General features: G+C 46.0%; 1 protein-coding gene across 1 annotated transcript in view; it reads left to right on the top strand.

Moving 5' to 3' along the window:
• The first annotated feature begins 2,820 nt into the window (after positions 1 to 2,820).
• Positions 2,821 to 13,913, top strand: part of ABCA12 (ATP binding cassette subfamily A member 12) — an 80,359-nt gene continuing 69,266 nt past the window's right edge. The window contains exons 1-2 of the mRNA XM_063162653.1: positions 2,821 to 3,230; positions 6,976 to 7,069. Coding sequence (XP_063018723.1) covers positions 3,162 to 3,230; positions 6,976 to 7,069 — 163 coding nt within the window. The 5' untranslated portion in view covers positions 2,821 to 3,161. The remainder of the gene's footprint in view (positions 3,231 to 6,975; positions 7,070 to 13,913) is intronic.

Genomic DNA, 13,913 nt, shown 5'->3' with positions numbered 1-13,913 from the left:
TGCTCCACCTGTGAGGGAGTCAGGGCTTTAAATTGGTTAGAGACTTTTAAATGTTACCTTCCTTGGTGTGCTGCAAGGGCATGTGATGTTAGAATCATGGAACTGGTGAGGCTGGAAAAGACCTCAAAATCCAAGCATCTATGCAGCCACCACTGTGTGCACCTCAGAACCACATCCCAGGGATAGAGACTGGCACTGACTTCAGGGGGGTAAATCAAAGGAGATCAAGCCTGCACTGTCAGGTTTGATCCCCTTGTATTTCACAGCCAAGCCAGGACTGGTCATGAGCAGACTGCTGCATTTTGTGCTGCTGCTGTGTGGAGCTGTCATTTTGGCCAAGAAACCAGTGAAATATGAACGATAAGTGTGGCCATTTTTCTCATTCCCCCACTGTGTTAGGGCTGGAGAGAGCCCCCAGCAGCCCCTGAGTGACCCTGTGCAGCAGCTCCTCCACAGCACTTGGCTCTGTTGATGGATCCCTACCTTGCTGCTGCCTGTGGCACTCTCAGCAGCCAGCCCTGGCACGTTGGATAGGTAAGGACATGTCCTGCAAGAATGTTTCCAGCATCTGGCAATCATTCCCTCACGGGCTTTATTCTGTCTTGCATCGCTTGCCTCACTTTTCATTTCTCATAGAGGTAACTGGGCACTCTTGGGAAGCACAAATGCTGCTGAAATAAAAACTCCTCTATTTGAAAGAGCATCCCAAGGAAAGGTCTGCTGGTGAGTTCTGCCTCTGTGGGGTGATTCTTCCTGCCCTGGAAGCTGCAGCCCCTGCAGGGTGATGAGAGCTGCAGTACAGGGGATGAATCATGGCTCTAATCATTTGCATTGGATAAAAATCAGATTTCAGAGCTCCCCTGAGAGCTTTCTCAGCTCTGTGGGCACAGAAACAGATGCTGCTTTTCTTCTCAGTGATCTGAACCACCCCTCAGTGGGTTTGCCCTTCAGCTCAGAAGAGCCCTGGTTGTTCAACCAGAGGAATAAACCAACTGAGGATGTATTAGGAGAGGGAAGAATTTGGCCTTTCCCTCCTTTCCCCCTCTGGCTATTTGCACATTGGCACACTGGGACGTGTTCCTGCTCTGGTCACTTTGTCCCCAGCCTCCTGTGCCATCTGCAGGAATTATTAAGTACAGGAATTAAAAAGCAGAAGATTATAAGGGTTTAATAAAGTCCTCATCCTGTCTTCTGGAATGGGAATGCTGTGGTGTTTGGGGAGATGAATGCAGGTGCTCTGAGAGCCAACTGACACTGAGTTATTCTGATTTTACAGTGATGATCTTGAACAAATGATCCTTTGGGTACTTCCCAAGGGGAATGTTTGTTGACTCAGTTCACAAAGGAAGTAAGGATGTGCATTTGCTTGGGAAAATTATTATCCAAATCATAGTGCTCTTTTGAAACAGTTGTTTGACTGAATACCAAAAAGAAGCAATCAGACACTTGCCTTAGAAGACCTTGGCAAGGCAGTGAATGGTGAAATTATAAATTTCTTCTCTCTTACCCCCTCAGAGCAGAATTATCTATATTTGGATTTCTTTTTTTCAGCCCCAGAGAGGAAGTGAATGAAGTTTGCAAATCCTGTTTGGACCAAATGCAGTGAATCCAGCTGTGCTTCCTATGTGGAGCTGAACTAAAAGAGTGTTCCAAGGAGCAGTGCTTGTTCTCAACTCCCAGCCCCAAATGGGATCCCTCTCCCTCCTAAGGATATTTGGTAGAGAAATAAAAAGGGGAATGTAGAGCTGGAAGGTTAAACATTTAGGTTTCTTCCCATTGCTATCAAAACTATACCAGGGAAGCCTTTTAGGTTAATTTTAGCTCCAGCTTCACTCCCATTGCTGGAATGTCCAATCTATTTAGGCTGGAGGTATGTGGGGCAGGGACTGTTCTGGGTCTGTTGCCATTCCAACCTTTGCAGTGCCTCCTTACCAATCCAGAGAAGCTGTTTCCCTTCACCAAGTACCACATGTCTCTCTCCCTCTCAGTGCTTTCAGCAGCCTTTGGAGTCAAAACTCCTCTGCTGCCACCTCCACTCTGGTCCCTGAGTGGAGTTTGGCAAGGACTCCTTCAAGATGGTTCTCATTTTTGAGGCCTGAAGTTAGTTTGTGGCTGAAAGAAATGCCATGCACAGGAATGCTTTTGGATGTCTTGTGGAATATGCTGAGAACAGTGATGTCTTCCACTGCTTGCCAAGTGCTTCAAGGATGTCTTGGTATTAGCAGACACCCAAGGGGGACCAGAGCTCTTCCAGCTGAGCAGAGCCCATCAGACAAATCCATATTTCAGATTTATGCTGCTCCTGTTGTGCAATGAGAAGTTCCCTATGCTGTCATTGCTTTCCACTGTACCTGCCTCTTCTCTTTGCTCTCATCTTTGTTCTTTTTAGGTACCACTAGCTTGGAAAATTCAGTGATTAGTTGAATAATGAGTATTTAAGCCACACTAATGCTCTGAAATCTTGTCAAATCTGGCCCATTCTCAGGGGACTTGGTGTGTTTCATGGAAACCAGCCAGTGAGAGCCCCAGCACTCGATTTCCTGGAGGAAAGGGAAAGGGAAGGGAAGATGCAGGGAGCCAAGCAGTTGGATCAGTCCCTGAGATGCAGGCTGTAGCTGTGGATGCTTTCTCCCCAGGCATTCCCTGTGAACTCAGGGAAGTCAGACTGGCCTGGCAAGTGGCCTAACTCTGCTGCTGCTGATGACACCTCTCCAGCAGAAGCAGTGTGTGGGCAGACAGGGAGTTTCATCATGGGGAGGAGGAGGAGGAGGCATGCATCACCTTTTGTTTAAGCAGCAGCATCTTTTTGGAATGCTATCCATTTTATCTGGGAGGGCTTGGACAGGGAGCATCCAGGAGAGGCTGGATATTGTAATTAACACAAGTGGAGGCAGGCTGCTGCATCTGCCCGCCCGCCCAGAGAGGAAGAACCTGTTGAATTTGCTAGGAGCTATTGCTGTGAGGACAAGAGCCACAGTTCCTGGGAGTACAGCAGCCACAAGTGGATGGAGTAGCTGCTTCAGAGCTATGCTGTGGGGAAGAGGCAGAGGCCTGGATTTTGGACACTGGGTGCCCTTTTGGGTTAGAGCCTCCACTTTTGCCTCCTAAGCGTGGGGAGGAGGAGCCCGCAGCCCCCTCGCTCTCGCTTGGGTGAGCCAAGCATGGCTGCACTCTCCCAGCACCTCAGGATCCTGCTCTGGAAGAACTGGCTCAGTGTCAAGAGGCAGCTGGTGAGTGTGGGAACAGAGGAGTGCAGGAGGGAGAGCCTGGAAACACCAGGAGCTGAGGAGCAGGGGGGGCACTGCAGAGAGGGAGCTTGGGCTGGTGGAATGGGAGAGTGGTGGTCGAAGCAGAAGGAAGGGAATGGCACAGAAGTGAAGATGGATTTTGTGTGAAGTCAGGAAGAGAAGATGGGTCTTGTATAAAGCTCAGGAGTCCAGACTGAGTACTGTGGATGCCTCTCTTGTTTTCTCAGGACAATGTCTGTGCAAACAAAACCATGCACAGACTCGTGGGCAGAACCTGCAGTTCTGTACCTGCTGCCATGTGAGTGACCCTGTGCCTGCTGCACAGCCTCTGAGGAGCCCCTGGGATCTGGGGGTGGTGGGGCTGCCCTTACACAGAGCCATTTGTAAAGGATGGATAAAGAAAAAGTAGCTCAGGTGATACTTTTGTTATCCAAGAGGGATGCAGGTAGGACAGGTTTCCAGTGCAGTCCAGTGTGCTGCAAATCAAACAGCCCAATGATCTTTGTGTCTGAGAGATAAACCATTGCCAGAAACATCCAGAGAGGGATCTGAGCTGCAGCAGCATCAGGGAGCAAACATTCCTGTAGGAGGGATAGCATGGCCAGGCAGAGTAGTGTTGTCCCAGTCCAGTTTTGGTGTGTGGTATTTTCAGCAGAAGCCTGGGCAGTTCAGGGAGCTGCACCATAACCTGTGCTCCAGAAACCCAAACGTGGTGGGGTTTGAACTTGCCCTGCTGGAATGGAAACCTTGGCAGGCACAGGAAGTGCTGGCCAAAGAGAAATGTCCATGGAGGGTGTGATGTGAGGGTGAAGTGAAAGGCCTTGTATGACTATATGCAAGGTCTGTTCCAGCTCACCCTGCCCTATGTCCTGGTTGTGGAGCCTGATCCAGAGAGGTGCTGGGTGCCTCTGACTCCTGTGGAAATGCTGTGTGCCTCAGAGCCTTCTTCACTGCTGCACAATACACTTTTCCTGAGATGCAGAAGAATCCCCATAAATTATCTCTAATTTCTCAAGAGAAATTGTAACAGCCTCGTTAAAAGCAGAAGGCTTGGGTCCCTTTTAGCTCCTGTGTACCCTGAGTAAATGCCACCTAAGCCCTGCCTGTGCTTCTGACCACAGTCTGACTTGCTGTAATTCTGGTTTCCTGGGGAGTTGAAATATCAACTCTGTAGACCTGAAATGTCAATTAAAATAAAATCTGGCCACTGCTGACTGTTTTATGGCAGGCATGCCTTGCAACCCTCCTTAATTTCCCTCTCTTGCTCCAAATTAGGGAGCTTGCTTAGGCTGAGGAGGGTGTGAGGAGGTAAACTCAGATCTTTTTGGGAGCAGAGTTGGGCCTGAGTGCCAAAGGGAACTGGAGATATTGGTGCCTCTTGTGTCTTGCACTTCATTATTTCAACAGAGGCAGGAAGGGGAGAGAAACTGTGCACTCAACCAGAGATCCTAAGTAAGCTCTGAGAGATTAAATCAACTTTTAGCAGTGAAATAATCCAGCAATTGAGAAATTATGCAATCTACATCACAGTTGTTAATGTCCCAAGAGCCAGATTGAGGTTGGTTGTGGTTCCATTGGAGTCAACATGTTCTGGCTGGGGTGGTTGTCTTGTTTTTGTTTATTAGAAATGCCTGGGACAGTGGGAATGCTGTGATGTTGCAACTGATGTGCCCAGCTACTATTAAATCCAATTAAGTCACAGGACAGAGATACTGAGAGAAGACATGTCTGGAAAGTTGGGAGTGTAAGCTCAAAATGGGGAGGGACAATGATTTTCCTGAGTAGGAGCAATCAGTATCCATTTATTGTCCCAGGAATGTGACAGATGTCCAGCCCTCCCTTTAGGCAGCTTCTGACTAATATCAGTTTCTGTGCTGTTACCCCATAATTTTACTTTAGCCTGTGTGGTGCTAAACTAGGAGGACACATTAATAATACCATTTGCATGAGAATTAATCACAGTTCAACTGCATGTTTGGGGACTGATTATAGGGAAAGCATCTGATATAAAAGAAATTACTAAAATATGTCAGTGCCAGTGATGGATCTTGTTAGAGGTTGGCAGTGTATACATAAAAAGCAGGAAGGGCATTGTCTGTCTGAGCTAAAATGTGGCTGAATGCTAAAATTATAGGAGCACCTCTAAAGGGGTGTGTGGGGAGGTGCCTTGTGGTTTGATGTCTGTCACTTACCTATTTTGGGGCACAAATTTGCTGCTACTTTCAAGCCTGAGTCACCTCATCAGGGACCATAGGGATGGAGTTGCAGTGGAACAACCATCTTTGGGCTGAATTGCTCTCCAGGATTTGTCTGTCTGTCTGTTTGGCTTTATGTTCCAGTGAGTGTTACAGGAAATGAAAATTCGGTTGTGGGCTTGGAATTACTTTGGAAAAACAGCTTTGGATAAGATGTACTGATCTTAAAAAAAAATAGCAACACAACGATGAAAAATGGGATTATTTTGAAGAAAGACATCTTTGCAGTTCCAAAAATGGGCATGAAGATAGAACAGCAATTTTGTAGCACAGAGGAGTTTCAGTTTAACTACTGATAAATGGAAAACTCTTAATCTAGTAAGCATGGGAGCCAGCTCTCCCCTAGTGCAAAACCAAGGGATTATTTGAATAATTACAATTTCCTAGCTCACAAAACTCAAAGATTTTGGGCATCCTCCCTAGATTGGTTTACTAGACTAGATGATTAATTCCAGTGTTTTCTTAATTCTTGTCCATTGAAAGGGGCAACCCTCATGTCAGAGGCAAGAGTGCTATACATGTTCATGTCCATTAGGGCAATATTACATTATTTCTCTTCCACCTTAAGTTAGATATATGGAAGAAAGTCTTCCCTGTGAGGGAGATGAGGCCCTGGCACAGAGAAGCTGTGGCTGCCCCTGGATCCCTGGCAGTGTCCAGTGCCAGGTTGGATGGGTTTGGGGCACCCTGGGGTAGTGGAAGGTGTCCCTGCCCATGGCAAAGGGTGGGACTGTATCAGCTTTAAGGTTCCTTTAACCAAAACCATTCTGAGAATCATTTCAGCTCATGTGTATGGATTGCTACAGTCTGGAGAGGGAAAGGTGGCAGAGATTTGGGCTGCTGGGGTCAGAAGTTCTTATAAGGGTTTTGTTCTTGAAGATGTGTGTTCTGTAGGCAGGTTGCACAACTCCATAAACCCCTTCCTCTGCCATGCTTGAGCTCCACATCTTGTGGATGACCACTGTGCAAATCCTTCCTTCCAGCTCTACCATGAGGACCCACTGCTTGTGAAAAACAGCTAAATTTTTTTGGGGGGGGAAAACTGCTGTAGGCTTGTCAAACACTTCAATTTTGGGGTGTAGGTCAATTGAAGTTGTATTTATCCATCATTTCACTGAAAGTGAAACCAAGCTTTCACTCTGCAGCTGCTTTATCTTCTGGCTGGTGCTTCCCAGCATGCCTTTACTGTGACATAGCAGTGTCTCAAAGCTGGGTAAACACAGTCCCCCATAATTACCAGCCAAACTGAAACCCTGTGCTGCTCTCAGCCTTGTTATTTGCTCTTAAAATCTTCAGTAGTTTTTCTTCCTGAACAGATAATGCTTGGATTTTAATTGTATGCATGCCAGGACAGGTGTGATTTACAATGCACCCCATAACTCACTTAGGGCCCTGCTTGTGCATTCCAGACAGGCTCTGGGTGGCATCAATGCCACAAACGTAACCGATTTATTTTCATTGCTCTTTTATAGGTATGGTCGTTTGTTTTAATTTCCTGGCCCGTGGTTGTTTTCATAATCTTGGCCATTATCCGTCTCAAATTCCCTCCAGAGCCACAGCAGAACTGTAAGTAACTGGTTTGTTTTTATGTCTGTGGGGTTTGGCTCTCATTTCAGTGCCTGATGTGTTCATTTGATGTGTTTTGTTACTTTTACAAATTTGGCTCCGTGTAGTTTCCAGTGGAGATTTCCTGGGATGCATCATGCTGTAAATAAAATGTGTGTGCTCCTCTGAGGTTGTTTTTGCTCGTGGTTGTTTTTTTTTTTTTTCCAAATTAGCTTTATAATTAGAAAACAACCTTAAAGAACTGTCTCATCAAGATTTATTTGGATACTGCAATATAAATTTCCAGGATAAACTGAGGGAGAAGAGGGCAGCTGGGGGGAGAGCTTACTCAGTAAAATGAGTGAGGGCAGAGGCTGCAAGTGTGATTATGCAGGTGAGGTGGCAAACATGAAAGGTTTTACCTTGTGCATGCCACAGGCAAAATGTGCACATTAAAGTATCTCACTGCTAAGGCTCAGCTGAAGAGGGATAGCTTGCTTGGCTCCTGGGACCTGATGGTGCATGTGAGCCCCTTGTAATAAAAACAGCAGCTCCTAGGGTGGCTCAGGAGTTGTTGGGGGTCAAATGGGTTTGCACAAGCTGGTTCTGCTTGCAGGCCTCTCTCCTTGGGTCAGGAAGTGTCCATTTCAGAGCAGGGATGCTCTTGGGTCTGCTCTAAAGCACTTCTGCTGAGCAGTGAGTCCTTACCACCACCAGAGGCATGTCCCAGCCCTGGGCACTTTTGTTCATGAAGTAAAGCAGAGCAAGGAGCTCTTCATCCAGTTGGGAGCCTGTTTTCCTTTCACAGTGTTAGCTTTGAGTTGAATCAAATGATAAAGCCATGGAATGGTTTGGCTTGGAAGGGACCTTAAAGCTTTTCAGCACCTGGTTGATGGCAGAGACACCATCATGGGTGACCCACATGGGGCTGCAGGAGCAAAGCCCTGGCATGGGCAAGGTTGGAGGTTTGTATTTGGGGCAGGGAGACTGATGCAGGAGGACAGGAGACAGTGGCTGGCAGCAGAGGAGACAAGCATTTGTCTCCCAGTGTTTGTAGCTGTGCCATGTGTGGGATGTGGCTGGGAGGGATCTGCCTCTCAACACTGGGATGTTCACCCTGGTGTGATTCTCTGCTTAGAAACTCCTCTTCCTCTGTGAGGTGTGAGGCAGGAGCACACTGTGACAAGTATCAGGCATGCAATTAGGATTGTCCTTGTAGCAGAGAGTCCTTGTTACAGCCTAATCCCTCTGAAGCATTGTGTACCTCCTTCCATAGGCAGGGATGTAGGCAAGTTCTTCCTGAAAGTATTCTTTAATGGGAAAGAACATTCTTGAAATATTGGGATAATTTTTGAACCCCAAGCCCATCTGCTGTCAGCAAAAGACATCTTTAGGCATGGTATATATTCCAAGTTCTCCCAAATTCCCTGGAACAAGTTGGAGCAGGCAAGACAGGACATGTTGAGCTTTGTGAAAACCCTGGATTTTGCCAAGTGTGGAAATGGCAGACCTCCCACACTGCCCCACCAGTTGTATTACCTGTCCCAATAAATCAGATAAGTTGGATGTCAAGGGAGCCATCTGGATGGGGAAATATTTATTCTTTTATTTGACATGGTTATCAGTTTGAAGCTATATTTATTTGCAGCATTTTTACTCTGCATGATCACATGTCTGCCTTAATGAATTAACAGCAATAATCTCATGACCTGCAAGTAGCACCAGCAGTTGTGCTTTGCAGGAGAGGGGAAAGTTGGGCAGTGTCTTTGGATGAGTTCCCTTTCCTTGTGCAGATTAATTTTATTTCAGTGCAACTCTCAGTAAGTGTGTGAGTAGGAGTCTGTCTCTCTTAGAAGTGGATGATAGGAACTCTCAATTGCAAGAGAGGTTTTTTGCTGGAAAATAATGGTTTTGGTGTGTTCTTGTGATCCAGATGTTCAGAGACCATCTAAGAATCCTGAGGGAATAACAAGGATGCTAACCAGAGCATCAAACAGCCAGTTTCTGCTCCTACTATAGTTAAATAAGAACAGTTGCTTGACAATTACACTTTTTTTTTTTTTTTTTGACAACTGGAAAAAAATGTATCAAACTTTTTGCTTGAAAAGCAAAAGATAAATCACTTGGGAACTTTCCTTTTTGATAGAAAAGCAGGCGGGGGTGGACACATCTAGGAAAACTATTACAGGAGGGGATTTTATTCATTTTATTCATAAAATTCACCTTATGCTGAGTTCCAGTGCCTGCCTTAAGACAGAATTGTTAAGTAGTGACAAGAAATTGTTTCCAGTTCTGCTGTCAAGAGATTATTACAGGTAGACAAAAGTCAGGAAGCACAGAATCAATGGCACAGAGATGGAATAGGCTACTCAGATGCTGATGTTTGGAGCCTTAGAGATAACCCCACAGAAAATCCCACTCTGTAACCTTATCTTGTGTATTCAGGGCCACAGAAATATCATGAAATCTATTAATTTTTTTTCAATTAAAGCAGCTCAAATTGAAGACAGTAATTTCTTCTGAAGGGCAGCTAATACACATTGAATAGATGGAGGATTATGTAGAGAAATTACCTGGCAAATATCAGTCAAGGTGAACAAATGGCAAGGGTTTCCTGCAGGAGCAAGTTGCTTGTGCTGAATTATATTGTGTAGCACTTAATGCAAAGGGAGCTTGTGCCAGGCTGAGCTTCAGAGGGAAATGACATGCCAAATAAATGTCACCACTCCAGAGCTGCTCATAGGAGAGCTAAGAACTGAGGGAAACAAGGAGCTGAGGCCTGATAAATAATTTTCTTCACAACTAAAGCATCCTGTATCTAGGAGGTAAAAAAAACCCTATCTCTCTTCTTTATTCAGGGATTCTGTTTGATGATGTGTTTCCAGGTCAGCAGAGATTGTTGTCAGGAGAAATGAAAAAGAGATTTCACTGTCTGCATACCCAGTTTCTGTGATGATCCCAGAGTCTTACAAACAAAATCCCCATCCAGCTTACTATTCACATTGCAGTTGTGACTTCTGACCCTTTTATTCCAGCCGTTGTCTTTGCTAGGACACATTGGGATGTGTATGTGTGGAATAGGAAACTCTGGACTGGATCCTGCAGGTGAAAGCCACCGGGTTTGATGGTATCTCCCAGACTTTTGTGCCTGTGTCACCTGTTTTCTAGAGCAGGGACACAAATCCCTTTCCATCCTGCAGGTTTTAGCAAGGTATGGGAATTGTGTGCGAGATACAATCTGTCCCTCAGGGCTCAGCCCACTCAGTCTGCAGAGGAGCCCAATTACGCTGCTTGCTTTAACGAGCTGTGACACCCTGTCACACCCTCCCCGCCCGATTCCTTCCTTTCCTGCTGGCCTCCTCTCCCTGCTCTAAGTTGAACCTCGTCAGAATTCCCGGCAGGAGCTCTCCTGGGTGTGGTTACAGAACCCTGAGCTGTGGGGAGGATGTGGGGCAAACCTCGCCCCTGTTAGACCCCGGGTCTGCTCCTGTGGTGCTGTCAAACCCACGCCTCATGCACAGACAGTTCTTCATGAAAAGCAGCTGTGCTCTTGGGTCTGCTCTTAAACCCACCAAATTCTGCCAGGGAATTCCTTGGCAGAGCTTTTCCCAGTGAAGCACTTTCTACCCTTCACCTCTGCCCAGAATTTCCCCCCAAGATTTCCCCAGTGTTGTGGAGATGCCTGCAAGGGTGCATTGCATTCACTCAGAGATTCACTCAGCAGCACAGTCCTCCACGAGGCTGCTCTGTGCAGCCAATATTCTGGGGGAATATCATCACAATTGGTTATCTGGTCAGTACAAGCACAATTCTTTGGGTCTAGCTTAGAGCCAGAGCTATGAAGGAGCAGAGTCTGCTCTCATTCTTGGCTCCAGTGCTCCTGGGAGAAGGAAGGCCCAGGATAGGCTCTGCCTCTGAGCTGCATCCCATTCCCATTGGACCTTTGAACAGGTCCAAAACTGGCAGGAAAAATCAGAACTCTCTGATGCCTTAGGAGGTATCTCACGTGGAGGTGAGAAAACTCAGAAAATATGCTGTACTTTATAGGAATTTGCCTCTTAGTTGGAGGCACCTGTGTTCATCTCTTTTCCCAGTAATGTGGAAAAATTAATAGGTTCCCATGCTAATTACAGGGAGTTGGGATGATGGCTCAGCTGCACAGGCCACTCCATTCATTTGGATAAGTCATGGATATTTATGCAAGTCATAATCCACCCCCAGGGTTCAGCCTATTCTGCACACAGCAGACTGCAGGCTCTCCTTCACCACTTGCCTGTGGTGGAGCAGCCCCTCTCCTTGTGTTCCTTTACACTGCTTCATTTTCCTCCCCTTCTTTTCTGTCAGTCTTTCCTCCCCTTCTTTTCTGTCAGTCTTTCCTCCCCTTTCTGCACATCAGATTTTTGTATCTGATGGAGTCTGCAGTGATGAGGGAAATACCTCAGCAAGTCTCTTGCTCTGGTGTGAATGTTTTGTTTCATTCTGTTCTGCTGGGGAGCAGACTGCCTTGTAACCCTCTGTTTCATTAAACCAGACCTGAAGAGGGTATGGATTATATTAATTAACCCCATATTTGCTGGAATAGACATCTACACTGCTTTCCTTGCATGCAGAAGCAGTGCCCAGCCATATAGTACCTGATTTTCCCCTTGGCTTGGAGATCAGCTGCTTAAAGAGAGCACTGGGATGTTTGTAATGCCTCCCTTGTCTTAAATCTCCACACTTCCCTTTCTTCCCACAGACTCTTCTGCCTTCTGGGGTGTGACTGAAGGATGTTCAGGGCTGGAGCTGGGAACTCCTGACTTCCCACTGTGATTTTTCCTTCCTCATTGAGCAGGGCCTTGGGGTGATCATTTAATTCTAATTGACTTCCTGAAACATCTCAGTCCAGGCTCTGGGATCTAAAAGGGCACAGGTATTTTTCCAGAGGTGCTGAGCAGCTTGGCTTAGACTGGAATTAGCAGTTGTTGGTGCCTGTGTTTCTGGGAAGGAGGTCACTTTTGCTTAAAGAATCTAAACCTGGGCTCTGGAGGCACTCAGCATTGAAAGATGTTGGTTGGTTAAACACACTTTCTGTGCAGGTGTTTTTGCAAGAGTCTAGATATGGATTTCAGTTTTTAGGTTCCAGTTTCTTGCTGGGAAATGTCCTGACTCTCATCTTAGGTCCTGTTTGGGTAGGGCTCATACAGACAAGATCATCTTAGCTGTGTTACAAGACCAGGTTAGCCTTGTCTGCATTAAATATTGCTTTCAAAGAGCCCTCTAGGAAAAGGGCTTGTGTGCAGGTACTGCTTTCTCCTGGTGTGTTTGTGCTTCAGGCAGTGGAGCATCCCTTGCTAGCACTGTGAGCCTCCTCAGCTCTGCCCTCACCTCTGTCATTTCCCCACCTTGCCCTGGGTTTGCAATACCTCTCTGAAGGGTTCCAGGTTCCACCTCCTCTCCTTTGTTCCTGCCTTTGGTTTGGAAGTCCTTTCTCCTCCCTCTACACCTGCTGCTCTTTGACTCCTTTGTGATTTTTATGCTCTCTGCTCTTTATGATCATGAACCTGATGTGATCAGATTGCAGCTCTGATTTTTAATTTATTAAATAAGGAGGTGGAAGTGGAAGGTCTGTGGCTGAGCAAAACCAGCTTGCCCAGTCTTAATGAGCATGGAAGTGGATTGTGTCTGCTCTGGGTTGGTCTCATTGCAGAGCCTGAAGTGCTTGGGGGAAGAATTGGGCAACAAAATGAAATGTTTCTTCCATGGAGGCCACAGAGAGAGGGAGGAGTGTGGCTGTGAGTTGTCTGCTGCTTTGATTGCAGTGTCCTGGGCAGGACATCATGAGAAAACAAGGGTCCTGTGGCTGTAAAGATTAAAAAAAATGCAAGGCTTGGATGGATTTATCTGGGGCCCTGCTGTGCTTCCATTTCAAAAATCAGGAGATGCAAAAGGAGGCTGTATGAGGTGGGGATCAGTCTGTTCTGCCATGTCTCAAGTGAAAAGATGAGAGGTAATGGCCTTCAGTTGTGCCAGGGGAGGGTCAGATTAGATATTAGAAAAAAAATTGCATGGAAATGTCACAGCAATAGAAGTGCCAGGGCAATTAAAGATTCTGTTTTAATAGGTAAGGCATGAACCAACTGAGTATTCATGTATAAAGAGTGCCCTGCTTAAAAATTAATCCCATCCCATAGATTTGATGATTTAGTTTAGTTTTTGGAGAGCGATTCAAAGTCCTAGCATTAGCATAAAGCTTTGTACAATAAAAAAAATAAAAATAGGCAGCTTCAGTTGTTACTGATAAATAGATGTGAACAAAGCTGGAAATGGACAGTTGCATGTGGTTGGAGGGAAGCAGGATCTTTGTCATGTCATGAAACAGGCACTTTTGTCATTTTGGCTGTTGAAAAAAAGCAGAAATTAAAATTTAAAGTGATGCTGTGTGACAATGAGAAAGACTAGAGGGGAAGCCAGGAGGTTGTGTGTGCACAAACACAGCCAAACATTTGGCACAGGAAGTTGGGAGGAGGTGACCAGAGCAGGACATATTCTCACTAGGAGCTTTTGTGACTCTTGAGATAAATATGGATCACAGCTGATAAACAGTTTGGGATCTTTTGCTGCTCTGGGTTAGACCCCACTGCTCAGGGGTGTGTAGGAACACAGCACAGAGTGCTCCCTCCACTACAAAAATCCTGAAAGGTTTAAGCTTTCTTCAGCCAGCAGCTGAAGGGGTTTGATCCATGTGGTCATTTTAGTAGCTGCTGACAAATCTATTTTTGTGAATTTGTCTAATTCTTTTGAAATCAATGTCTGCTTTATCCCATGGCAGTAAGTTCTACAATGTTTTGATATTTGTTACAAAAATCTGTTTTCAGTCCTGTTT

Source organism: Melospiza melodia, chromosome 8 (assembly GCF_035770615.1).
Source record: "Melospiza melodia melodia isolate bMelMel2 chromosome 8, bMelMel2.pri, whole genome shotgun sequence".
In the NCBI taxonomy this organism is placed as follows: domain Eukaryota; kingdom Metazoa; phylum Chordata; class Aves; order Passeriformes; family Passerellidae; genus Melospiza; species Melospiza melodia.
The sequence above is the reverse complement of the archived record's forward strand: the minus strand, read 5'-3'. Positions and strand labels throughout refer to the sequence as shown.